Genomic DNA, 25155 nt, shown 5'->3' on the forward strand with positions numbered 1-25155 from the left:
ACAACTACCATTCTCCTATCTTTATAGTTGCAGGGGCATAACCCTGAAGTGACGTGTTACAAGTCAGGGTACAACCTGGACAGCTTACCTGTCTATCACATAGAGACAAACAACCATTTGCGCCAGATAGTGGATTTGAACCCAGGATCTTCTTACTGTGAAGCAACAGCACTAACCACCATGCCACCAATCCAGGCTTATTAAAAGTACCACAATAAAAAGCAGTAGCATACACGTGGTGTGTGTCTAGTTGTCTGCCTCTTATAACTTCAGTGATTTTCCTGCTGTTTGAAATCTCATGTGATCTTGTTAATTTCACGAGTCCAGCAACTAACCACTCTTACTAGATTGTATCATGTCATCTCAACAAGAACAAATTAAGTTTTTGAATTTCGTACAGATCCTACATGATTTAATTACGTTCATAGAAACATGAAATTATTGTGTTCAAATTACAAAGCAGACTTATTTAATGTAACAACCACCCAATTTACTTCTTTTGGTAAACCAAAAAAAGTAGAGGCGGCTGCTCGACTTGACTGAGATGGATGCCTTCCTCAAACCACGATCCAAAGCACGCGAGACTCAACTCACGTGCGGTGTTGCGGAATTTAACATTGCTATATTATTGACTTACTTCGCTCGAACATGATATGAACAATTTAATCTAGCCTCTCTGCATGTCATGTAGTTTCTACACTATATAGTTACACTTAACTTTAAAGCATGAGGCACTTGTGTTAAATACACACAAGATGCTTACGTAAATCCAAGAGCTGGCCAATCCCTCTTTTTCAGTGCATGTAGTGATTTCCATGACAGCATTGTGCTTTTAATCCCGTGCATTCAGATTTTCAGCCTTGTCTCTTGTGCACAGATATTTCTCCAGATTCTTTGAAACTTTTAATGGCATTATGCACTGTAGATACACAGAGATATTCAAAGTCCTCACAATTATACATTGAAGAACATCATTCTGAAATCGTTCCACAATTTGTAGATGGAGTTTCTGTTGCCAGTGAATTTAATTAGTTGCAAAATATTCCTCCATCTCTTTATTTTTAGTGCCTCTGACTATTGTAGCATTTTATTTCCCCTGCTCTGTTTCTGATATGTTTTGCTGCTATCAAATAATTAGTTTATTTTTAAATTGCACACTATCTCAGTTCTAACATTTGTTTTCTGTATTCTGTTGTGAATTTTACATATTTTACACAGAGTCCCAACTTTTTGGAAATTGGGTTTGTATTTGATTGACTTTCCTACCAAACAGAAGGTTTGGACAGCAGGTGGGCAGAGCTATGACCATATTAGGGATATCACCTCTCTTATGGATCATACGACGCTAAATCTAGAAAGAAAAATGTCTGAAATTGAGTTTTTAAAGCAGTTTGAAGCTTAAGCTTTTGGCTTTTAGATAGTTACACACATGCAGAGTTGATCATTATTAGAACTTTAAGCCAAGTTAAGTATGAGTATCTACCACTCTACCAATACATGTGACAGAATGTAATGACATAAAATAAGAAAACAGAAAAGAATGATAGGTCCCCGTTATGTTCGCTATTTAAAGTGTTAGAATAAGTTTCTATTCTAATCAAATAATATAAGGAGATATGACAGTCTTGGTGTGATTGGGATATTTATGGAGATTAGTCAAGGTGTATTTGACAGACAAGTATGTTCACAGGGCTATCCATTTGTTTGCCAAGAATGAGAACACTCAAAAAATGAAATTGGGTGGTCGTTACATGTACAAGATTCAAACTTGTAATTTGAACTAAATAATTTCATGTTTCTATGGTGAACGTAATTAAATCATGCAGCATCTGCATGAAATTCAGCAACTTAATTTGTTCTTGTTGAGATGACATGATACAATCTAGTAAGAGTGGTTAGACAACTACACCCACACCACGTGTATGCTATCGCTATTTATTGTGGTTTAACCTGTCAAGGACAAAAACGTACAGAGAATTCTACATAAAGCCTTGTAATCACAGCTTTCCTAGTTTTGCTAAGCCTGGATTGACAGCTTGGTGGTGTGATGGTTAGTGCTGTTGTCTCACAGCAAGAAGGGCCTGCGTTCAAATCCACAATCTGGCTGGTTTACAGTGTGTTATTAGAGTTTGGTTAATTGGTGATTCTAAGTTATCCATAAATGTAAGTGCAAATGGTTGTTTGTCTCTATGAAATCATCAACCCCCATATTGGTTCATTAAGCAAGACTAACAGTAATTGCCTTGATTAACAAAGTAGTTGTTCAAACAACAAGATTTCATTTTGTTTTCCTAAAGTTTTAAACTTGTGTAGAATGAATTAAAACAAATTTCACTTTATATACTTAAATAAATCGCTTCAAGTCCATGCAAGTATACTACGTTGATCCAACATAATTTCATTACATTAAACCACCAAATGCCAAATGTGTTGGTTTGACACGGTCAAAAATGGGTTATTGTACTTGGTTAAATCACGTGGAAAAAGGTGCCATGATTAAATTGTGTTCATCCAACAACAGATTTTTTTGAGTGAACAAGATGGACAGCTTTTGTACCATTTCAGTTGTTACAAAACACCTGGAGAGTATAACCCATGGAAATGCTGTACTTGTTCTGCATTGTGGTTGGTTAAAACAAAACTTTTAGAAAGGTGTGTGCACTACAGAGGAGCCCCTGCTATCTGTGCAGCCTCAGTGAGAACTGCCGCAGCCTGTTGTCTGTATCCTTGAGACAACTCTTTGGCCCTCCTCACTTCCCTCATGTTCTCCTCCAGGTTCTCACTCAGTCTCCCTTGTTCTTGGAAAGTTTCTGCTGCCTTCTTCACTTGCTCAGCCATTTTATCATGGCTACGGAGCAACCAGCCGATAAGCTCTTGAAGGGTGGTCCCCTTTGAAATGGTGATCCTGGCGCTGTCAGAAGCACCCTTCAGTTCATTTTGAGCCCTCTGCAGACGAGGAGGAAGCGGTTTCCCCTCACCCGCGCCCTCAGACCACACAGGAACCGCACTGAGGAAGAAGTCGTAGCCCTTCATCTTAAGAGAGACCTGGTACGTTGGTTCTGGAAGTACATGAGTTTTTTAATAAATGGGGAAGGGGGTGAGGCATCAGCTACGATGTAGCTTGTGTTAAAAAGTATGTGTCACTCACCCTGCTCCTCTCTAATCTTCCCCAAACACTGAGCAAAAGCGAGGGTGTCATCATGGGCACAGTCACAGCTCTTCTGGAGGTTTCTTATATGCCGCGCCATGGCCTCGAAGCCTTCCTGCTGCTTGTTGAAGGTCTCAGCCATCTCCAAAAACCTCTGATCCAGCTCTGGCACGCACACTCGCCTCATCACCAGCCGTCCAATCCGTCTCACAGTCTGTGCATCTGAGTAGAAAAAAAGAAAGCACGAGTAACACAGCAAGAAAAACAGGTGGATCAAATTCATCTGTCATTTTTATAGGTATTTTTAAAAAAGACTGAGATGACTTGCCGCTGTGTGCTAATGAACGGCTCAGCCTGGCGGATTCAGCACCACTGACTTCAGAGCGTCGGGGATCCAGGAGACGCCGTCTCTGAAACAGCGAAAGTTGGTTTTATTTACATAGTGTTTTTTTATTTTCTTCTTTTTCTTCTAGTGCCACAAATATTAGGCATATTTGCTCACGTGTACCAGTGCAATGATGCGATCATAAACTCTTCAGAATTATTAGAATAAGCTTCAATATTCTAATAATTGTGTTTCAAATCCTCAACAAAAGTAGATTATTAGGTGAAGACCCAGTAATACTACATTACAGCAGTTAAGAGGATCCCATCATTTTACTTGCAATGGAAAAATCGAGCAATTAGCGAAGCGAAGCTGTGTAGTTTCCTTGCTAAACTCTAAGGAAACCACTTTACGCTCTTATAAAGACACCATAAAACCCAGTGCGGCGCATAAACACATACCTCATAGTTGTTGGAGTTATCGCCAGAGAAGCAGCAACAGCATAAACTGAACATTTTCTGCAGCTCCGTGGCCTCTCAGTTTGTTTTCAGGTCACTTATTTCTAACAAGGCAATTGTACTCCGCATTCCCCGTGACGTCAGCGTCATGAGAGTCATGGAAAGAAAAGCTTCCTGTTTTTTTTCACATTACTGTACAGATAACAATTTAAAAGGTGCAACGACAGGTGAGCTATTTGCATTGCGCAGACCTGTCCGAGAGGGTTCTATGTCCCTCTCGGACAGGTCTGCGCAATGTAAAGCGCGGCATGCAAAGCTGAAGCACAGCTTGCAAAACTGAAGCACAGCTTTGCATGCCGCGCTTTGCATTGCGCAGACCTGTCCGAGAGGGTTTTATATCCCTCTCGGACAGGTCTGATGTGCCTGTCCGAGAGGGATATAAAACTACAGTTTTGTTCTGAATAACAGAGTTCGCAGAAATATACAGTTATAAAAAATGTCCTTAATTCAGTAACCGGGTATACAATTTTCATATTTTTCGGGAGAGCTCGAGGACGAGAAGGCCTTGAACATGAAGGTACAGGCTAAAGTCCAACCAGAGCAATAACTAGTGCAGTAAACAAACAAACTGACTAAAAAAAAACTATATTATAAATAGTCCACAACCTATTATAACCTATATAGGCTTCGTCCCACCTATTCTGAAGACGCATGACTGTAAGAAACAGCCTTTTCTACAGTTACCTGGAGACAGTGACATATTATTCCTCCCGGTGAAATTAGCTGTATCCTAACTGTACTCTAGAGCTGCCGAATACAAACTTTTATGTTTTATTCACACCTGCTGCTTACGAAAAAACCAAAAGGAACTGCTGGCCTGGGCTTATTTCACAACTCTTCTTGGTCTCAGAGTTGTAATATTTTTGTCCAGGCTATAGGGGGCAGCATTACGCCATTCTGTGCAGACCACAGAAGAAGAAGAAAAAGACGGAAAAAGAAGAAGCCGAAGAAGAGCATCACAACAACCAGAGTTCTAGCTACATGAATGAACAATTAAGCTAACACGTTGTGCTTATTTGTTTTGTTTTTTAACCCCTGGCAAACAAATTAATTTATCGATACGTAGAAGCCGCCGTGAAGTTGTCGGCCTTTAAATTCATACATTCACAACAAGCTGCTGTCGGTTTGCAGGCAAACTGCCTGTAGCTAAGCGACAACAAAGAGACTACAGCTGTACGCCGTAGTCATTCTGTTAGCGTTGGTGCCAAAATTCTTTATTTTTTCCCATTCGTTTTCCTTCAAGTAGTCAGACTGACATGACGGGGATGGCTTCTCCAGAGAAGGCGTCAAGCTCAAAAAAGAAGGGCGAGAGAAAGTGTGCCACCAAAGAGGAGTACAGGCAACTGTCCAGCATCATGGGAGTCATGAACAATTTGAGAAAACAGGTGTGAGTGTGTGTGTGGGGGAGAGAGATAGGGAACACGAAGCATAAGTACCAGGCTGAATATCTCTAAGAGGTCTTTACATTAGGCATTTCCTCTGTTCTGACACCTGATTACTGCGTGTGATTTCCAGGGTACTCTCTGTGATGTGACCCTGTTGGTTCAGGGAAAGCACTTCCCTGCCCACCGAGTGGTGCTTGCTGCTGCCAGCCACTTCTTTAGCCTCATGTTTACCAGTAAGTCTGACAAACACAAACCCAAGACCAATGGCTGCAGATTGAGGGAGCAAGAGTGTGGTTTCTTATTATATTTTAGAAGGTAGTAGATGCAGATATATGTTGCATAAATGATCAGAATTGTAGATCCCTGTTTTTGGCTTTTAAAAGTTGAATGAGCAAAAGGAAAGAAATTTGGATGTAAAAATAGGTGCCAGAAGAGCATGTATTGCACCTCCACACCCCAAAGGCTGTGTCCTCACTGCAGAAAGCCTGAATATTTTACTGAGTGTCATCTGCCCACTCCTAATCTAATAAAGGCAAACATAGGAATTAGTCTATTTAAGTAAATTACATTGATTGCTCTTTTCTCAATAAAGATGGCACAAAAGCTAAAAGTTTATGATCACTCCTATCACGATTACAATGTGTTTTTATGCATAATCTATTTATTACTGCTTCCCATTTTGACACACTGACAGTGTTGTTGTCATGCAGTGCTAGTACACTAGTTATATTTGTGTCTGTTATATTTTCTTTACTTCTAGCCAGAATGATGGAGTCAATGTCCCACGAGGTGGAGCTCAGGAGTGCTGAGCCTGAGATCATTGAGCTGCTGATTGAATTTATCTACACTGCAAGGTAAGAATTGTGTATCAAATTAATTATTACACATAAAAAAACAGAACCATTTCTTATTGAGAGAGACATGTTTGTTTTTTGTTTGTGTGTGTGTCAGAATCTCTGTGAACAGCAGTAATGTCCAGTCACTGCTGGATGCGGCCAACCAGTATCAGATTGAACCTGTGAAGAGGATGTGTGTGGAGTTCCTTAAAGGACAGATTGATGCAACAAACTGCCTAGGTGAGTGCACAAATACAAATACAGACCTTCCACTTGTGTTACACATTATATTTACTTACTCTTGTTCTGTTCTCCTGTAGGCATTTCAGCCCTTGCAGACTGCATGGACTGTCCAGAGCTGAAGGTGGCTGCAGATGATTTTTTTCAGATTCACTTCACTGAAGTCTATAAATTGGATGAATTCCTGCAACTGGATGTTGCGCAGCTCACACATCTGCTGCACCAGGACAAACTCACCGTCCGTGCTGAGGCCCAGGCACGCGTGTATAGATCCTTTAATTATATTTGTGCCAAAGAAGACGTCTGTCACCAAAAATTTGTTAACGTGTTCTTCTGTTGCGTTGTGCTCAGATTTATGATGCTGCAGTGCGCTGGCTGAAGTATGATGTGTGTAACAGAAAGCAGTACATGGTGGAGGTGTTGGGGTGCGTTCGCTTTCCACTGGTTTCCAAAACATTCCTCTCCAAGACTGTCCAGGCCGAGCCCCTCATCCAGGACAATCCACAGTGCCTAAAGATGGTCATTGGTGAGCAGGAAGAGTCAAAAACACATGCACACATGTACAAATTCTACATTTCAAGTGAACAAAATGAGCAGACAAAGTTAACTGTCTCGTTCATGTGGATGGACAAAAAAAGCACAAGCAGTGGCACACACACTGGCAAAAATAAAGGTTTTAGGGATGTTTTATGAATGCATTAAAGGGAGTAGTAACCCATTTATATGTAAGTATTTAGACTTCTCGTGTGGCACCCTTGGATCCAGTCTACTTGGAATTATCCTAGGGCCTTTGCTTTTGGAAGTTTCTTTAATATTTCTCAGCAGAATTGTTCAGAAGGTTAGTTGCTCAGTGACTTATTTCCCCAAAGCACTGCACTTATCTGGTGCTTTTTGGTGAACTCCCTGCAGGCCTACCCTTGAGGTCTTAGCCACCTGTTTAACTAAGATGCTTTGTTTCACATTACTCAGGAGGACTGTTAGTTATTGCAAATTTCTTCCATTTAAGCATGGCTGAGGCTGCTTTTAGTGCTTTAAAAATATTTGTAATCCTTCCCCAGATCTATACTTTGGCACAGTCCTGTCTCACAGGTCTGCAGAGAGTTCAACTCAACTTCACCTCTTGGTTTTCAGACAGGTGTGAGACTTTAGTGATTGCGTCCAGTCCAATTATTTTATTGCTTGCAGAGGGACGAGTTAAATTGTATAAACCACTAACAAGTAGATTGCACCAGAGCTCATAATACAGGATCTGAATACTTCAGTAAATGGGAAATTTAGTAACTCTTTTCTTTTACTTTGTCACTGTGGATTATTGCTTTTTGATTAATTGTGGAAAATAAATTCAGTCCAATTTTATCCTTTTTGTCTAACACCCTCTAAAACAAAATGTGAAATACTTGAAAGACTTGTTAATTCTATGCATGCCCTGGAGTCGTAGAAGTGCTGACTCTTAATCTAAATTATCTACATCATACATTATTATGATAGCAAAAGATAGATGTATAACATATATTGGGTATTTCATTACCTCAAAGGGTTGCTCGCTTTACCTGAGCACACACACACAAAAAATTAACCAGTGCTTTTCTCCAAGGTGGGATGCGTTACCACCTGCTCTCCCTGGAAGACCGTGAAGACCTTGGAGAGAGCAGTCGGCCGCGACGCAAGAAGCACGACTACCGCATTGCTCTGTTTGGCGGCTCACAGCCTCAGTCCTGCCGCTACTTTAACCCGAAGGTACCGGGCTGCAAATGCTAATGAGTTATAGTCACAGGGGCAATCACACCAAAGAACAATTAAAGGGAGTGCAGATATGTGCTCTTGAGTATTACAGTATAATTAATAAGCTAAAGATAAGATTGTTTTTTTAAAAAAGGTTTTAATTTTGCAGACACCTAATCCATTCTTTGGTTCACAAAACACTGTATGAGACTTAAGTTTAGTCAGGTCTGTTGAAATCATATTTGTGAATGTTTACTATGGTTTTCCATACAGGACTCTAGCTGGACCGACATCCGCTGCCCCTTTGAAAAGCGCCGTGACGCCACAGCCGTCTTCTGGGACAACGTGGTTTACATTTTGGGTGGCTCACAGCTCTTTCCCATCAAGCGTATGGACTGCTACAACGTCTTGAAGGACAGCTGGTACTCCAAGCTGGGTCCACCCACACCTCGTGACAGTCTGGCTGCCTGCGCTGCCCAGGGAAAGATCTATACATCTGGGGGATCAGAAGTAGGTAAGCGAGTAGTGAGGGGAGAAAAGATTTAATTATGAGGGACTCTGGGATCTTGTGCAACTACCCAAAGAGATGCGGACATGGGATGTGGAAAGTAAGCCGGTTTGTGCTACTATTATTACATTATCTAAAAAAGTAGGAACATTTAAATAGCAAAGATGTCTTGTTAAAGCATAGATAATGATTCTTCACGGGTGACTGACCACAAACATGTGCCTACAGGCAGCTCAGCCCTGGACCTTTTCGAATGCTACGACACCAGGACAGAGTCGTGGCAGATCAAAACCAGTATGCTGATGGCGCGCTGCAGCCATGGATCCGTGGAGGCCAACGGGCTCATTTATGTTTGTGGAGGAACAGTGGGGAACAATGTCTCTGGCAGAGTGCTCAACAACTGTGAGGTCTACGACCCTAGCACACAACAGTGAGTCAAACAAACATATAACATACAACACTTCTTAACATGTCCATTTAAAGTCCCATTGGCCTGCTCCACTCAACTTTTACCTTTCACAGATGGAGGGAGTTATGTGGGATGAGAGAGGCCAGGAAGAACCACGGACTGGTGGTTGTAAACAACAGGATATATGCTGTTGGAGGGCAGGGAGCAATAGGTAATTCATCGACCCCCCAGATTTTCATACCGCCCATGCACTCCCCATCATTTTTTTCCTACCTTCAGTGGCCCTAATGTCATCATATGCGCGACTGTCTGTCTGTGTGTGTGTGTTTCTAGGTGGACTGGACTCGGTTGAATACTATGATATTGCAACTAACGAGTGGCGTGGCGCTTCACCTATGCCGTGGCGAGGTGTAACTGTCAAGTGTGCGGCAGTTGGTGATATCATCTATGTGCTGGCAGGATTCCAAGGAGTGGGACGCCTTGGACACACCCTGGAATACCACACTGAAACTGACAGGTTGGGTTATTAACTGAACCCAAATAATACAATTTGATAAATAGATACTGCTGAAGTCTTTATCAGTAGCATGTGACCAGCGCGTGACCACCTTCTTCATTGACATTTTCAATGATTTTTAAGTCTGGCTCTTTTAGTCATTAATTCCTTCATTGTTTTTGGTGGTTACTGCAGCTGTGTATATATCGCTAATAGGTGTAATAGTGTATTAGCTAATAATCATACAAGTAAAAAATACTCATAAACATGCTGTTATTTGAGTTGCATTTCTTCACAAAACATTGTTGAATTCAGTCACCTGGGGAACACAGGCTGTAAATCTATACAGATAAGTAGTAACTAGTTTAAACGCTGAATCGAAATACTCTGATTTTTTTCTTCACTCAGGTGGGTGACTTGCAACAAGGTGCGAGCGTTTCCCGTCACAAGCTGCCTGATCTGTGTGGTCGACACCTGCGGAGTCAATGAAGACGAAGACATGGACCTCATAGACTCGCAGCCACATGCTGCAGCCACTGCCTCTTCATCTTCCGCAGCCTCATCATCGTCATAGCAGTAGAGGTAGTTTAAGCGTACTCGTATATTGAGTTGTGATGCTTGTCGACAGTTCTGACAGCCAGTGAACTGATTTCTGTGGGCTTGTTTTTCAGAAAGGAGCTCATAGTAAGGGTTAGGCTGTAAAGTCGTTATGTTCTTTAACCAGTGAAGTAGGCAGTTTCCTTTTGGCCACTCCAAAATTTTATGTCCTAATTCTTTGGGCTGGACACTAATTTCATCTATCCATTCTCTGGATAGGTAGTAGGATTTAAAATTTGGGATTTAGATATTCATCTGAAGGCCCGTTAAAGTGCCTGCCAACAACTCTACGGACAATACTGCTGTCACACTGTTGACCTGTCTCTACCTACTGCTCAGTGAATGGCAGCAACAGTGAGAGAGCAGCAGGACTCGGTGACGAGCTGTGGGTAGTTTTTGTTTGCATCTTGTTGCCCAGACAGGGTCTGTGTTCTGGATGAGAGAAATGTTGCTTCTAACTTTGGTTTTGAATGTTTTAATTTACATGTAAATGTAGCTGAAATATTTTGGTTTATGTAAGGTCATTTTTGTTTGATGTTGCATGGATGGATGGATACAGTTGGATCCAGTAATTCATTGAACAAACTGTAACTGTGCCTCTGTACACAACTCCAGTATATTTTGAATTAGACAATCAAGATGATCAGAATGGCAGCCATAATTCAGAGGGGTTTACATTTTCATACATTGGAGCCTCTGAAAATGGCAGCCTAAGTAATTAACGTCAAACTTGGAGTCCATCTTTGTATTCGTGTATTTGTTTCTTTGACTGCACGCTCCTCTGAGACCATCAGGAGTTAAGCAACCAAACTCAGCACAGGGGTACAGCATAGGCCCCTAAACATATGTATTGATATCAGATATTTTGATCCCATCATGTTACCTACCAACCATCACCACCCCTTATTATTATACCATATAAAAGTATATCAATTTGCCAAAAGCACAAATAGGCCTGTACTGTATTTTTAATACTTGAATGAAAACCCTTTGGACTCACTGGCCGCCTGAAGGGCTTTTACTGATGCTTTTTCAGGCATGATTGCAGCAACAAATGCTAGTTACCCTGGTCCATTTGCAGCCATACACGCCCATACTAACATTGCCTCCATCATCTTTGACAGATGATGTGTTACGGTTCATATCATGACCTGTTTCTCTCCTTCTCCATAGTTTTCTCTTCCCATCATTGTAGTACAAATTCATCTTGGTCTCATCTGTCCAAAGGTTTATTTAGACCTGTACAGGCTCTTTTAGATGTTTTTAGCATAGTTTTCTTGACCTGTTTAGATTTTCTGAAGGAGTTTTTGTTAGCCACAGAAATAATTCTGTCATCGTTTCTGCTCTCTCTCCAATAGGTGTATTTTGGTGTTTCTGCCTCCTTCACTAGTATCAACATCTCTTTGGGCCTCATTATGTAAAAAAAACCCAAAACAAAACAGTGAAGAGTTATAAAATACACATTTTGAGAATCAACTTTAGATACAATGACTGTGTCACATGTCATGAAATTGAAATGGAACAGGGCTCATCTAGCGATGATAGCCAATTGTCCAATTACTTTTTGAACCTCTAAAAAATGGGGGACTGTGCAAAAAAAAATGCAATACCAAAACAGTTAATGCAAACTTTTTGTTAAACCCCCTGAATTAAACCTGAAGGCTTGAACCTCAGTCACATCTTGATTATTTGATTTATGTGGTGGTAGTGGTGTGCAGGAGCAAAGGTACATAAATTTTGTCTTTATTCAACAAATTATGGACCTAACTGTAATTTTAAATACTTTTCTTTCTTTTCCAGTGCTCAGAAAATAGTATTTGAGGTACAAATTTTCAAGGGCCAGTGGGAAGTTTTCCCAAATTCATAGAAAAACAAAAGTTATTATGCTTTTTAATGTTCTTCTTAGTTTATGTGGTCTACTCTGTTTGCTTATCTTTTTATCACTTCTGTAGTTTGGCTGTGTACAGGAAGGTCCTGTTGATTCAAACCCAGGACCTTCTTGCTGTGAGGGGACAGTGCTAACAACTGCACTGCTGTGTCACCATTTCATATTGTATATTCACATGTGATTTTCTTGTTATGATGTAACTTTTTTTGCTGTTTGAATTTAATGCGTGTAAATCAGTTTGTGAAAGAAAAACAGTCAAATACTGGCTGGGTTTATATTTTATTTTATTTTGTTTGGTCCTTATACAAAACACTGTAAAATTAGATTTTTTTTATAGGCTGTAAAATATGTTGTGTCAAAGTGTAGATACAGCATCTGTAAGTATTTAACTCTGTGCTGTGTGCTGATTTAACACTAGTGTTGCATCTTACTGTTCGGTAGCTTTGTGTTGTGCCTTTAAAGAGAAAGTACATTTTATTCTTAGCTATAAGCAGTTACAATTAAAACACATAGCTCAATGTGATGGTTTAAAAACAAGTTTCCATTTCTTTTCAAATACAAATATAATTAAAAATACAAGAGCACCAAGTTGGTGAAAGATAAGGCAGCTGCAATGAAATGAAGAAAATGTAAGATTTTATAAATTGCTCCAGACATTTTCATTAGCTGCCATACAACTTTCTGCTGATACTGACGAAAACTAGGATCTCTGTGACTGTTTAAATGTTGTGCTGGAATATGTAAATAAAACAGTGAAGCTGAAAACAAGTGCATTCATTAGAGTAAGATTAATTTGATAAAAGCTCACGATGCATAATGATGCTAAAATTGTGTAATTTGTGGAAAAACGGATGTTCTGATATGAACGTATGTCTTTACACACATTACTTGAGATGGCAATTCATAATTAAACATGATGACAAGAGGAAGTTAAATTAGTGCAACATACACAGTGGTAAACATTAAGAGCTGTCATTCTTCCCTGAGCAACTGTTGTAAACCACTGACAGGCCTCCCTTCATTTGGCCCCCTAGCAAGTGTTTTTTATCCATCTGTTAATTTTTCTGTCTTCCTATCAATAATCCTCGTCGTCATCATCAGACTCTTCCTCGCTCATAAGGAGAGCAAACCGGTTGTTTATGTCATTAGCATCTCTCCCCCCTCCCTGAGCTCCTCTTCCTCTTCCACCTCTCCCTCTTCTTCCTCTTCCTCTCCCTCCCCGCCCTCTGCTTCTCCCCCTCCTCCCTGATTCTGAAGATGAGTGAGTGGCTTTGGAACTGCAGTTCCTCACAGCATTCAGCAGGGAGGAGTAGAGCTGCGCAGACAAAGATCCCCCGGGCAGCAGAGACTCAGCATTTCGGCCTCCTTTCAGATACCTGACGAGGCCGTGCACCAGCGTACCACTGAACAACCTGAGAGACACAGGGAGTGAGAGCAAGGCAACAAAGATGCACAAATGCACTCTAAAAAAATACTGTTTTCCATCATGGTATAACTGTGGACAGATATCACATATAATTATTATCACCCCATTTGTGTAAGCTTAGCAGAAAACCCTCAAACTCACTTCAAATGTAATTAAAGCTTTCTACATGTAAATCTAGAGATAATTCTCTTTTTCCTCGCCAGCTCCTGTTTGTTGGTTGCACCTCTAGTTCTAATGCATACAGAGTACCATTTTCTTTGACTGTATGTCCCTGACACACAGTGCCTACCATGACAGATGAGGTTCTGGCAGCGGCAGCAGCAGTAGCTGATTTAGACAAAGTGCGCTCCAAAGGCAGGCCTGCCATTGGCTGAAACTGTGAGCCATTCCAATATCTACGCCCCGTCTCTCTCCTGGTCTCACACGTTGTCGATCCAGCCCTGCACACACTTTATGCTCCAGGGCCCAGTTTGGCTGCGGGACTGCAGTGTTTGAAAGCAAATACAAGCTTTTAGGTAATGACAAGAAAAAAAAACACACAGTTTGCCTTGTTACTAAGGCATATTAATCTTTTTAACCATGTCGAAGAAACCAGGAGGGATACAATCCAACTAACCAGTGTGTTGGTAGTGGATAGCTCCAAGCTGTGTGTTCAAGAAGACCTCTCCATAAACCATGCCTAGGACCAAAGCTTGCACCTGGGGCTGTGAGGGTGTCGGTGTGGCCTCTCGAAACCAGAATCCTGTCACAGCTACAGCCAGCTGCAGGTGGAAAGGAACGAAAGCTAAGGCTGACTGGTTCACGCCCAAGACTTGTAACAGGGCACCAAGTCGGACTGCTGCAGGAGCCTGGAAAGAAATGTTGGAAAATACAATCAAATCATGTGGAAAACTTCTAATTCCAGACAGATGCAAAACAAATACTGATTCTGAGAAATGTTTACCTGACCAAGTCTATCAAGGTGTACATGGTTTCTGAGTGGAACTGCCTCCACTTCGTTCTTCCTCAAGTTCAGGTCCAAGCGATCATACTCTTCCACAGAAATGGGAGCACCCTGAGCCTGGACTGTTGATGAGCCAGCTGCTTGTTCCTTGCTAAATGCTGCATTTACGCTCTGACCCCTGCCTCCACACCCCCTTCCTCCTCGCCCTCTCCCACCTCTCATTCCTTGTCTGTTTTCTTGCATCCTCATATCTTGTATTTCGCCTCCTGGCCCCTTTATTGGCTGTGTACCTCCAACTCTTCCTTCAGTTACATTATCTTGAGATCTGTGCAGTAATATCCCGTATACAGCCTGCCGAATGGCTCTAGAACTACAGTGGCTGCTAGTTAGTTTGCTGTTCTCCACCTGCGGGATGAGAAGGACCCTGCGCATCACCAAAGCATCAAGCACCAAGGGAGGAAGCCGACCCTGAAGTGCTGCTGTCGACAGGCACTCCGGCAGCTGTGCCAGCCCGGAGGTCTGCCCTCCCTGAAATGCCTTACCTCCAGAAAACCAGCGGGCCACAGAGCTCGGAGCCTTGATGTGGTACTCCTGCATACACGCCAGCAGCCTGGATGCGAGACCACCCTTCTGCCCTCTTTTGCCCTTACAGCCTTCCTCCCCCATTAGGCTGCTCACTTCTTCTAAGGCCTCAGCCACGGTTTTAAAAGAGGACAGCCAAAGAAGGAGGCCTTCAATACGAGAAGGGGGTGATCTACCTTTACCCCTGCCGCCACCTCTCCTTAACAGACTTGCATCTAACAGAGAAAGAAGGGTTTCAGTATCTTTTGGAGTTCCGTAGTCATTTCCAGTCAGAACAGCACATAAAGGGAGCAACTCGGGGTTCATGCCCCCGAACAAGCGACACAGGCCGGCAGTGGTGTAGCAGCAAGCTGAGATGTAGCGTTGCGAGGCTTTACCGTTAAGGTTGGTCCACTGGAAAAAACGGAATGGCAGATAACCTCCTAAGATCAGAAAACAATTGAGATAGATACCACATGAAAAAATACATACTGCAAAATACTTTTACCACCAAAGGACTATTTTGAATCTGTGTTAAAGTCCAGAGACTACCCACACCTGGAAGGTCAAAGATATAAAAGTCACTGTCATTTGTCAGCACTGGGCATTTCCACTCTTGTGCCAAGCACGCAATCTCCCAGTCAGCCTCAGCTGGACACTGGATGAGTGGGACTCCACTCTGGATGAGGACCTGAATGAAGACGTCTCTTGTAAGAATGGGGAGAACAGAGCCATTGCGGCCATGAGAGAGGTTGTCTGCCTCTTTTATCTTGGACTGCAGGCGCTGGCGTAGAGTATCAAACTTCTTGTTACTGGGGTCCATCCCTAATAATAATTAAAAAGATAGGAAAACAGATGTTTGCAGGTGTTATAGCAATATATAATGTGAAAAGTGGTTTTTGCTTTAGGTTTGTGCAGATTAAAGATATAAGCAACAAAAGCAGTCATGAAAAGGTAAAGGATAAAAAATCTAATATAGTTTGATGATATAATGATTTAATAAGCTACAGACCTATCTGTTATTACAATGAAATTAATATAACAAAGATGACTGAAGGAAGTTAAGATGTCCTTTTGAAATTAAGGGGAATGTTTACTAAATGAGGTGAGTACTTAAAATAATAATAATAAAAATAATAATAATAATTTTAAGTTATCCCCTTTTTTAAATGTCTAGAAAAGTACATACTTGAAGCATCCTAACTTGACGGCCTTGTATAAAGCATCTTTACCTCCATCCAGAACCACATATGGCTGGATGTTACAGGTTGCCAGTGCAGTGAGGAACTGGGTGAGCAGGGAAGCAAAGGCATCGTAGTCCCCTCCATGCAGCTGATCCAATCCGTGGTTAAAGTACAGGCGGAAATAAAGACTGCAGCCATCGATAACGAGCCGACTGTCCCTGAACTTCACATCTTGTAGGAAGTGTCTGTTCCCCTCCACAAAGGTCGTCAGACCATGGACACCCATTACATCTCAGGGCCTAGGACGAGTCCCTAGAGTGAGATGATTTATAAGATAATGGTACTCACGATGGTTAAAATGCACGAAAGCCAGTTTCTGTATGCTTCTGTGCAGATATTGCAATCATGCAAAAAACGGAAGGTAACTGCCAGAAAATGACAGGAGTCACAGTTCGCTCCAATGTGAAGTAACAGACACAGAGACTGTCGGCTGGAAAATTATGAGTCACTGCAAGTTATTGCAACATAAAACTCTGAGTAACTGATGACAAATGACATTCAGAATTACCCATATTTAGTAGAGCAGTAAATGTTTACGAGTTGTACTAACCAATGACACTTTCTTCTCTTTACTTGCTTGAGTGTTTTTCTGTCTTGCGCAGTTCCTTCCTTGTACTTCAAAATAAAGTTCCTGGCTAGTAACAAACGTGTGTATTCTATTGTAAACACGATCATATTTAATTTTCCTCTATATAAAAAAATCAGCAAAGAACACGCGCAAATAAAGCCACAACACTGTAGAGAATAATGACAGTTACATTTTAATTAATTTGAAAAGCCTTACGCTGAATTGCGTTTGCGTTCTCGCGAGAGAACACGAGAACGCAAACGCTAGCGAGCGCGCTAGCCAGTTTTGTTCTCACGTTTGAAAAATAATTACGTTTTATTACGACCACAATGTCCGGAGGAACAAACCTCGGGATTCCCGGGACAAGCCAAGCCACCCCCGGTGCATTTGCACACCGAAAAAAAGACAGCAGCCCGTCCGCTAGGTTTTGGGAGAGTCCGGATACTTTAGCCCAGCTGGAAGTGGTGCGACAGTGGATCGGGAAGCACTACAAAAAGGTAGTTAGCCGACCAGGAAGCTAAGCAAGATGCTAGCCGCTCCCCCTCCCTGTTAGCAAGCCCAGTGGGTCACAGCGTAAACAAACGGTTACGTGTTCACACTGGCTGTGTAGATATAGAGAAATTAAGTCAACGGACCCTGCACAACAGGAAAAATATACAAAAGTGAAGTGCAAATGTAGCGCAGTCGTATCACATGTAAATACAGCCCTAAGCTTGTGTATATAATAGAGTATTGAGTGGCACGATAAATAAAAATTCTACTCCTATCTAATTTCAAACCCTCTCTGTTTGTTAGTATGTTCTGGCGGATGCCCCATCTTGCCAGGTCCTGGCTGCAGTCACCCTGCAGCTTCTCCAGTTCCAAGAGGATGCATTTGGCCGACAAGCTACCAGCCCTGCACTCACCAAGCTGCCTGTGAGTCTGTCTCTCACTGTCTATCTGATTGTCGTCACAAGTGACTTTAAAATGCCTGATAGAATTGGCTTGTAAGTCGCTGTAAGTGTCTAACTTTGGCTTTGTAGTGTACTTGGAGTATTAAAGTAGTAGTAGACTGATTATTGATTGATGAGTTTAAAACTGTGGAAGCAAATACTTGCCTCTAAGTATGCGTGACACTTAATAGTGAAGAGGATAAAAAACAACAACACATAAATGTGAAAGTTGTTCATGGCCATGACCCAAACCCAGAAGAAAACCTTGTTGATTTCTCTACAGGCACAGTGCTTCCTTGACTTGCGACCAGGGGGTGGACTCTGCCACATTCTTGGCACTGCTTACAAGTTCAAGTTTGATCAGGGCTGGTGGGTAGTTTCCTAATATGATCCCTAACAGATCTCATTTGCTTCCACCTGTGTCCTTAATATCGCTTTGTTCCCTACCTATTTTCACACAGGCGAAGGTTTGACTTACAGAATCCATCAAGGACTGAGAGGAACGTGGAGATGTTTGGTACAATTGAAAAAGCACTGATCCAGGTGAAAACCGCAAATCTCAATACACACAACTGCACACACATACACACCAAGGACTCTTCCTTTACGAACTTGAATATTTGTCACAACAGAACAACTGCATGTCATTGCCTGTCGTATATCTGGACCCTACACTGGATCAGGATCTGGCCGGCAGACTAACTGGCATCATCACCAAACATCAGGTAAAGTACTGCAAATAAGCAGGAGATTATTTGTAGCGAGATTAAATGTATGTAGCTCTGATACAGTAGTTGGATTTCAGTGCTACCGATTCACAGTTTGTCCCCCTTCAGGGTACTGTCACCGAGGACAGAACGCTTGCCAGTCATCACATATACCCCTGCCCTCCCTCGACAGAGGAAGGTTAGTTAAAGTTTGTACGTGTATATGTGTTTGCTGATGTTATGATGCCTACCACTTAGCTTAAATACATTTTGTATACACATCTGGTTTTAGATGAGTGGATGCGTCCTGTCATGCGGAAAGACAAGCATGTCTTGGTACACTGGGGCATGCACCCTGACAGGTACCGCAAGCGCGCGCACACACACACAAAGGTGCTCACACACAACACTTGACCAGCATCAAGTGACAACGGCTCTTGTCTCTTACAGTTATGATAGTTGGCTGTCATCGAGTGATGTTGAGGGAGAGGTTGAAGAGCTGCCACATCCAGAAAGGCCCTGGAGGGTTAGTATGGCACCACATACATCATGCTGTCAGGAGTTAGTTACTGCTGCAGTTACTGAGTGATGTTTGTCTTCAGTTTTCTTTGTCAGACAGAATGTGATTGTCAGCGGGGACATTAAGGAACCACGCGTACTATAAATAATAGAGGATTTTATATAATGTCTAAAAAATTTACAGAAATTTTACAGCTGACTGAATTCTATTCATTTAGCATGCTCTGTATTCCTTTCTGACACTTGATGAGATACAGAAGTATGCACACACTCACTCATTAATATTCAATTTGTGTGGGTGGGTGTGTGTGTGCGTGCGTGTTCTCCAGGTCCATGCTGGTTGGATTCTGGACACGGATGTTTTCAACGAATGGATGAATGAGGAAGACTACTGTGTTGACGAAAGGAATGTGCCAGTCATCCTCCGGCAGCGTATTCACCTCCAAGACGACCAGGTTTGTGTGAAGCAGTAAAAATGGCACTGGTCTGTAGGCTTAGGAAGGGGTTCCCCTTTTATTAATGTGCACATATGTTTTAACAGTTTGATCAACTGCAAAAAGCAGGTTTTATTCTGTTGTGTGATTCTTTTGTTCTCAGAATTGTAAGCAGAAACGCTTCTTTTCCCATTTCAGACAATTAGCAGTGTTTTTCAGCTGTCAGCTTCACAAAGTTTCAAATCCTGCTCTTTTTTTCAAAATAGTCTCTATTCCGTTTTTAGTTTTTCTCCATCTGCCTCTAACCCTTTGTTACAGGATCCAAAGTCTACACCCTCCAAAAAGAGAAGGCGCTCCCCATCCCCTCCCTCCTCTGAAGGCAGGAAGAAAGGAAAGAAAGGGTAAGACATAGGTGTTTCTTGTAATAAGGGGCTTTGCTTTAGGTTTGTCATAAAAGGTATCACAGTTGATTTGTGTACTCACACACAGGAGAAGGCGTGGACAACAGGACGAAGAGCCAGAAGAGGACCTGACCAAAGACATGGAAGACCCAACTCCTGTGCCTAACATGGAGGAGGTCATACTACCCAAGAATGGTGAAACTCTTGAAGACAGTGTCCAAAACTCATTAAAAATGTATCAATTTCCTTTAAAGTGTTTAAATGTGTTTAATATTTTCTTATCCGATCTATGTAGTCAACCTTAAGAAAGACAGTGAGAACACTCCAGTGAAAGGAGGGATCATGGCTGACCTAGGTACGCATGCTTGTGTCATCATAAATATATACAGAGAAGTCTCGAAACATTAAAATATTTTTTAAAAATATGGCATTCTTATGTTTATGTGTGATTTTTGTATTTTTACATCCTTGTAACCACTGTCTCTTTTTCAGATGACCAGGAGGATGATTTCCCAGGACGGGTAAATATGATGTCATTTCTCTCACTTAAAACGTTTCTAATTGTAGGAATGTTGGATTGTTTAGTTTCCAGGATCAAAAAAGTAATCTTTCTCTGTGTATTCCTCGTCTCTCTTTAGGAAGATGAGGATGGAAGAGGAGAGATCCCACGCTTATCAGAGGGAGAGGAAAACATCACAGAACAAACACATCACATAATAATACCGAGCTACACATCGTGGTTCAATTACAACTGGTAAGAATATGTATTTACATTTACCTGTATGCTGAACCTCTTAATTGTATTCAAAAGACCTAAAAGCTCCCTGTGCATCTTGTCCAGCATTCACTCGATAGAGAAACGTGCACTCCCTGAATTCTTCAATGGGAAGAACAAGTCAAAAACTCCTGAAATGTGAGTACTGCTGATGTTTAGACTTTACCGCTATTACAGATGATGGAGAATGCCTCAGTATAGCTTTCTTTACACCTTTGCAGCTACCTGGCATATCGTAACTTCATGATCGACACGTACCGGCTGAACCCCCAGGAATACCTCAGTTCAACATCCTGTAGACGCAACCTGACTGGAGATGTTTGTGCCCTCATAAGGTATAACTTTGTGCGTGTGGGTGTTTGCTGTCATGTGTGTCTGCTGCATCTGCTAAATTAGGTTTAGTGTGTAGGTGTTCATCTGTGAATGTGTTAGTAAATTAAATCTGTTAATGCTGGAAAGGAGCAGTAAGCGGTATATGGTGTAGTTAATGATTCTGTAGTTGATAAGCATTTGTGTCTGACACATGTTGAGTTTGTTAATGACTTTACATGTGTTTGAGCTATGGGGGCTACAGCAGCTACAGCAGATTAAAATTAATATGAAACAAATGTTCGTGTCCAGGGTTCATGCATTTCTGGAGCAGTGGGGTTTGATTAACTACCAAGTGGATGCAGAGAGCAGGCCTCTCCCTATGGGACCTCCACCCACCCCTCACTTCAACGTACTCGCTGACACGCCATCTGGGCTGGCCCCCCTGCAACACAAACCGCTACAGGTTTGTCGTGTTGCTGTTGCGCAAAGCACAGACAAGTTTAAAACACAGTTTTTGTCATGTGAAACATTTCCCGACAAACTCTTACTTATTTCCACAGGTGTCAGCTTCACAGCACATGTTGTATTTCCCAGAAAAGAGCAGAGAGAAACCTTCAGACTGCCAAAACTTTGGTCTGCGTACTGACATCTACGCCAAGAAACACCCTAAGGTCTTACACTGTTAATACAAAAATTTAAAAAAGAGTTTATAATGATGCTTACAGTAAAAAGCAACTACAGTTCAGTACAAGTCTTGATCCAGTTTTCATTTCTTTGTGTTGTGCTTCCATGGTGCCAGATTTTCTTGTAATTTCTTTTAAAGTCTTGAGAAATAGTTCTCCAGACTTTCTGTCCAAAGTTCTCTTTGGAAAGTGGATACTTTTTCAGCCATTTTCAGTCCAGTCCTCTTACCTGATTATTTTTAGAGCATTTTTAAGGCACTTAAACCACTTGACATATGAATAATAAAAAGGCACCAAACTCATGGGATGAACCAGTGTTGTGTCTGCACATGACAGACACTTCTAAATTGTATCTTTAAGCACTTTGTGTCTTGCAGCCTGACACAAAAATACAGAATTTGTTCTCATTTCTTTAGTTGAATCTGTGAAAAATGTCAAAGATAACACAGCTTGACAAGCATAAAATAGTATTTTTACACTTAAATAAACTGCAAGAAAGCTGCCTAAGAGAGTTCAGGGTGTGTTAAAGAATAAAGGTGGTCATACCAAATATAAACTTTGAAGCTCATCAGAATTGTACAAAGTCAGTTTTTCCATGCATGTATACATGTTTTAATAAATCACTGCACCCACATCCCATTTTCCTAGCAAACTATTAAAAAAAGTGTAGCTCAAGACTTTTGCAGAGTGCTATAAATCTTGAGGATGTGTCTTAATTTGAGAGGTTTGTTTAACAGCAAGTCTCAAAATTCCTTAAAAGAGACACTGTTCCACTGCGTCTCATAGAATAGACCAGAATGTGTTTTATAACTTTTATAACAGGCTTAATTCTTAAATTATTGTCATATTTGTGATACTTGTCTCAGACTAAAGGAGCGAGTGCAGGAAGAGAGTGGACAGAGCAGGAGACTCTTTTGCTGTTAGAGGTAAGACCAGTAACTTTATCGTCACATGCATTTTGCATTTTTTATTTATGAGATCTTTTATGTAATGAGATCTTTTACGTAAGCCCTTAAGCCTTGTTTGTCTTGGTCTCTCTATCACCACCTCTACGTTTCTCAGGCCTTAGAGGTTTACCGAGATGACTGGAACAAAGTTTCAGAGCACGTGGGCTCCAGAACGCAGGACGAATGTATCCTCCACTTCCTCCGTCTGCCGATAGAAGACCCTTACCTAGAAGACTCTTCGGCCTCTCTTGGTCCATTGGCATATCAGCCTGTGCCTTTCAGCCAATCAGAGAACCCTGTTATGAGCACCGTGGCCTTTCTGGCATCTGTGGTGGATCCTCGTGTGGCATCAGCCGCAGCTAAGGCAGCACTGGGTAAGACTACAGAGGGAAGAAGGTTCATTTCTGTGTAATCTAGGTTTTTAAGTACCTCTGGGATAGTATATGGTATACACAATGTTTGCAAAAAGGGGAAATGTGTGTTGTGACTGTTGCTTTCTGTTTTCAGAGGAGTTTTCTAAAGTGCAGGAGGAATCGACAGAAAAAGCCTCTGAAATGTTGAACCAGCCAGAAAAAAATGGTAATGCTGAAATATAGAAAGGCAAAACTGCACATTACTCTCTCACTGTGCTGTCATAATGTAACATTTTATTGCTTTGTATCTTATAGAATCGGTAGATGCAGAAAAACTTGAGCCAAATTCTACCCTTCATCAGGTAATGCACCAGTAGGAGCTCAGAGAGAGTTTATTGTGTGTGCTGGTGGAGTATGTTGCTTAACTTGAGCGTGTGTTTGCATTTCAGGTTACTGTGAGGACTGATGGGCTCCAGGTGGAACCTAGCGTGCCAAAAGTGGAGGGAGTCAAAAGAGAAAATGCTGAAAATATACTTGCTGAGGAGAGAGATGGTACATCAATATGTGCACTACAGTGAATATACATCGTATGTATGCATATGCACATCAGCGGCTCTAATAACGAAATTTTCTCGTGTGCGCTTCAGCAAGGGGAGATGGCGACGAGAACGCAGGCCGGCGGGAGGGGGATGGGGACGACGGGAGGAGAGTGATGGAGCTGGAGCTGGTGGAGGGCAGCGTTGCCACGGCAGCAGCAGCAGCTCTGTCCTCGGCTGCCACGAAGGCCAAGGTAAAGCCCACCCACTGGCTTAAAATCCAACCAATCGCGCATATATAAACTGAAGAAATGCTTAAGTGGAGGGTTTGGTTTTTTTTTTTTCATTTATTCCACAGGTTTCCTAGCAACCAAAACAGATGTAAAATATCTTGAAGGTTACTTGAAGGAAACTCTCCCACTTTGCATATAATTGATTGGGGGTATATAAAGAATATACTGTATATTTCCCAGTGTTTGTCTCCACTTCCTGTGGTTGTTTTTCCTGTGCTACATTCTTAGCTATTACAACCACCATACCAACTACTGTTGTCTTCTATCACTGTCTTTTTTTACTCTGTATTTGAAGCATTTGGCAGCAGTAGAAGAGAGAAAGATCAAGTCGCTGGTTGCTCTTCTGGTGGAGACCCAGATGAAGAAGCTGGAGATCAAGTTGAGACACTTTGAAGAACTTGAAACCATCATGGACCGCGAGAAAGAGGCTGTGAGTGATAACGATGTCTTCTATTATATAGTGAAAACCAAAACAGGGAAACTTTACATAAATACTCCCTGTCTTGTTGCTCATTTGTGAGCTGTTACTCCACACTCCAGTAGATCTCTGAAAGGTTTGTGTCCACATAGAACCCAAAGACAATACTTAACACCTGTGCATATGTGTGTCCCATGCAGTTAGAGCAGCAGCGGCAACAGCTGCTGACGGAAAGACAGACTTTCCACACCGAGCAGCTGAAGCAGGTGGAGATGAAGGTTCGCCAGCAGAGGGAGCAGCAGGGGCAGCCGGGTTACACAATGCAGCATTCAGGTCTGGACATGGACACCGAAACCTAAGCATCCTATAAGTCTATAAATATGGTTAACCCTTCAATTCTTTATATAAAACACATAACATGATCACATTGTAAGGTGCATCCACTGTCACTTAGAAATCAGTGTTCAGTCCTGTCTGTTAGTCTGCCATTGAATTTTAATCCTTTTTCCTCCCTAGGCCAGTCCATTCCTAACCGAATGATGCCTGCAGGAGGAAATGCGCAATCGATGGCCCCTCGACACCCTGGAGCTCCAAATGGCATGTGTGAGTGTTTTCAGCTGTTGTCCTAGATTTATTATTTTATATTATTTCGGAGTGTACTGACACAAAGTTTTTCTGTCACGGTCTCAGACCCATCCTCACAACCTGATGGGATAGCACCAGCTCCCACCGGTCCTCCATCATCCAGTCACAGCTGAACTCATCAGAAAACAGCACGTGCAGGTGTGAATACATCAGTCCTCTTTCAGTCTAAACCAAGTATCTGGAACAGCTGCTCACAATTAAACTCTGCAACGCTTCAGTAGTTTCATTTCAACACTGAAGGATTCACAAACAGGTAGACTCAGTTGATATGTATTTGTTCAACAGCGCAGCTCATCCACTCTTTGTGAACTGTTTGTGCTCTGATGTCAGAGTTGAGAAATCTGTAGACTGAACTCTGCTCATTAAAGTTTCTTTTTTATGAAACA

At 41.8% G+C, this 25155-nt stretch overlaps 4 protein-coding genes across 6 annotated transcripts; 2 read left to right on the plus strand and 2 right to left on the minus strand.

Annotated features, from left to right (window-relative positions):
* Positions 1-1623: 1623 nt before the first annotated feature.
* si:ch73-345f18.3 lies at positions 1624-4825 on the minus strand. Its single transcript, XM_039605198.1, has 5 exons — positions 4676-4825; positions 3935-4123; positions 3477-3558; positions 3149-3370; positions 1624-3059 (listed from the first exon to the last, which is right to left on the minus strand). The coding sequence occupies exons 2-5, from the start codon at positions 3986-3988 to the stop codon at positions 2662-2664; spliced, it is 756 nt and encodes a 251-aa protein (XP_039461132.1). The 5' UTR covers positions 3989-4123; positions 4676-4825; the 3' UTR covers positions 1624-2661.
* Positions 4467-12840, plus strand: klhl7 (kelch-like family member 7). 2 transcript variants are annotated; one of them, XM_039605197.1, is made up of 13 exons: positions 4467-4508; positions 5235-5376; positions 5507-5609; positions 6137-6230; positions 6328-6452; positions 6533-6708; positions 6804-6978; positions 8047-8189; positions 8448-8688; positions 8911-9112; positions 9205-9302; positions 9425-9608; positions 9996-12840. In XM_039605197.1, the coding sequence occupies exons 2-13, from the start codon at positions 5248-5250 to the stop codon at positions 10159-10161; spliced, it is 1836 nt and encodes a 611-aa protein (XP_039461131.1). In that variant the 5' UTR covers positions 4467-4508; positions 5235-5247; the 3' UTR covers positions 10162-12840. The 2 variants fall into 2 exon arrangements, with proteins under 2 accessions (XP_039461131.1, XP_031585122.1); XM_031729262.2 differs by lacking the exon at positions 4467-4508 and having other exon boundaries at positions 4895-5376.
* Positions 12841-12987: 147 nt separating this feature from the next.
* Positions 12988-17297, minus strand: aste1b (asteroid homolog 1b). 2 transcript variants are annotated; one of them, XM_031729266.2, is made up of 7 exons: positions 17162-17297; positions 16235-16498; positions 15561-15827; positions 14442-15445; positions 14115-14346; positions 13788-13980; positions 12988-13484 (listed from the first exon to the last, which is right to left on the minus strand). In XM_031729266.2, the coding sequence occupies exons 2-7, from the start codon at positions 16470-16472 to the stop codon at positions 13148-13150; spliced, it is 2271 nt and encodes a 756-aa protein (XP_031585126.1). In that variant the 5' UTR covers positions 16473-16498; positions 17162-17297; the 3' UTR covers positions 12988-13147. The 2 variants fall into 2 exon arrangements, with proteins under 2 accessions (XP_031585126.1, XP_031585124.1); XM_031729264.2 differs by lacking the exon at positions 17162-17297 and adding an exon at positions 16797-16933.
* On the plus strand, positions 17121-25155 carry smarcc1b (SWI/SNF related, matrix associated, actin dependent regulator of chromatin, subfamily c, member 1b). The gene is made up of 28 exons (XM_031729263.2): positions 17121-17311; positions 17610-17729; positions 18030-18115; positions 18208-18289; positions 18379-18471; positions 18583-18652; positions 18746-18815; positions 18904-18979; positions 19302-19427; positions 19725-19807; positions 19896-20002; positions 20103-20162; positions 20300-20328; positions 20446-20561; positions 20649-20720; positions 20804-20917; positions 21204-21357; positions 21455-21565; positions 22444-22503; positions 22640-22898; positions 23032-23103; positions 23193-23239; positions 23327-23429; positions 23525-23667; positions 24002-24136; positions 24325-24457; positions 24641-24727; positions 24815-25155. The coding sequence occupies exons 1-28, from the start codon at positions 17144-17146 to the stop codon at positions 24880-24882; spliced, it is 2844 nt and encodes a 947-aa protein (XP_031585123.1). The 5' UTR covers positions 17121-17143; the 3' UTR covers positions 24883-25155.

The sequence above is a fragment of the Oreochromis aureus genome, linkage group 22 (genome assembly GCF_013358895.1).
Source record: "Oreochromis aureus strain Israel breed Guangdong linkage group 22, ZZ_aureus, whole genome shotgun sequence".
Classification (NCBI taxonomy): Eukaryota; Metazoa; Chordata; class Actinopteri; order Cichliformes; family Cichlidae; genus Oreochromis; species Oreochromis aureus.

Excerpts from the sequence above, each read along its gene's own strand:
- smarcc1b (XM_031729263.2), top strand. The coding sequence starts at position 17,144 with ATGTCCGGAGGAACAAACCTCGGGATTCCCGGGACAAGCCAAGCCACC. Across the intron at positions 20,329-20,445 it reads AGGATGATTTCCCAGGACGG|GAAGATGAGGATGGAAGAGG; the intron begins GTAAATATGATG and ends GTCTCTCTTTAG. Across the intron at positions 20,562-20,648 it reads TCGTGGTTCAATTACAACTG|CATTCACTCGATAGAGAAAC; the intron begins GTAAGAATATGT and ends CATCTTGTCCAG.
- aste1b (XM_031729266.2), bottom strand. The coding sequence starts at position 16,472 with ATGGGTGTCCATGGTCTGACGACCTTTGTGGAGGGGAACAGACACTTC. Across the intron at positions 15,446-15,560 it reads TTATATCTTTGACCTTCCAG|GAGGTTATCTGCCATTCCGT; the intron begins GTGTGGGTAGTC and ends TTCTGATCTTAG. Across the intron at positions 13,485-13,787 it reads CCAGAACCTCATCTGTCATG|GTTGTTCAGTGGTACGCTGG; the intron begins GTAGGCACTGTG and ends TGTGTCTCTCAG.
- klhl7 (XM_039605197.1), top strand. The coding sequence starts at position 5,248 with ATGACGGGGATGGCTTCTCCAGAGAAGGCGTCAAGCTCAAAAAAGAAG. Across the intron at positions 8,689-8,910 it reads ATCTGGGGGATCAGAAGTAG|GCAGCTCAGCCCTGGACCTT; the intron begins GTAAGCGAGTAG and ends ATGTGCCTACAG. Across the intron at positions 9,303-9,424 it reads TGGAGGGCAGGGAGCAATAG|GTGGACTGGACTCGGTTGAA; the intron begins GTAATTCATCGA and ends GTGTGTTTCTAG.
- si:ch73-345f18.3 (XM_039605198.1), bottom strand. The coding sequence starts at position 3,988 with ATGTTCAGTTTATGCTGTTGCTGCTTCTCTGGCGATAACTCCAACAAC. Across the intron at positions 3,559-3,934 it reads ATAACTCCAACAACTATGAG|AGACGGCGTCTCCTGGATCC; the intron begins GTATGTGTTTAT and ends TCGCTGTTTCAG. Across the intron at positions 3,060-3,148 it reads GAAGATTAGAGAGGAGCAGG|AACCAACGTACCAGGTCTCT; the intron begins GTGAGTGACACA and ends ATGTACTTCCAG.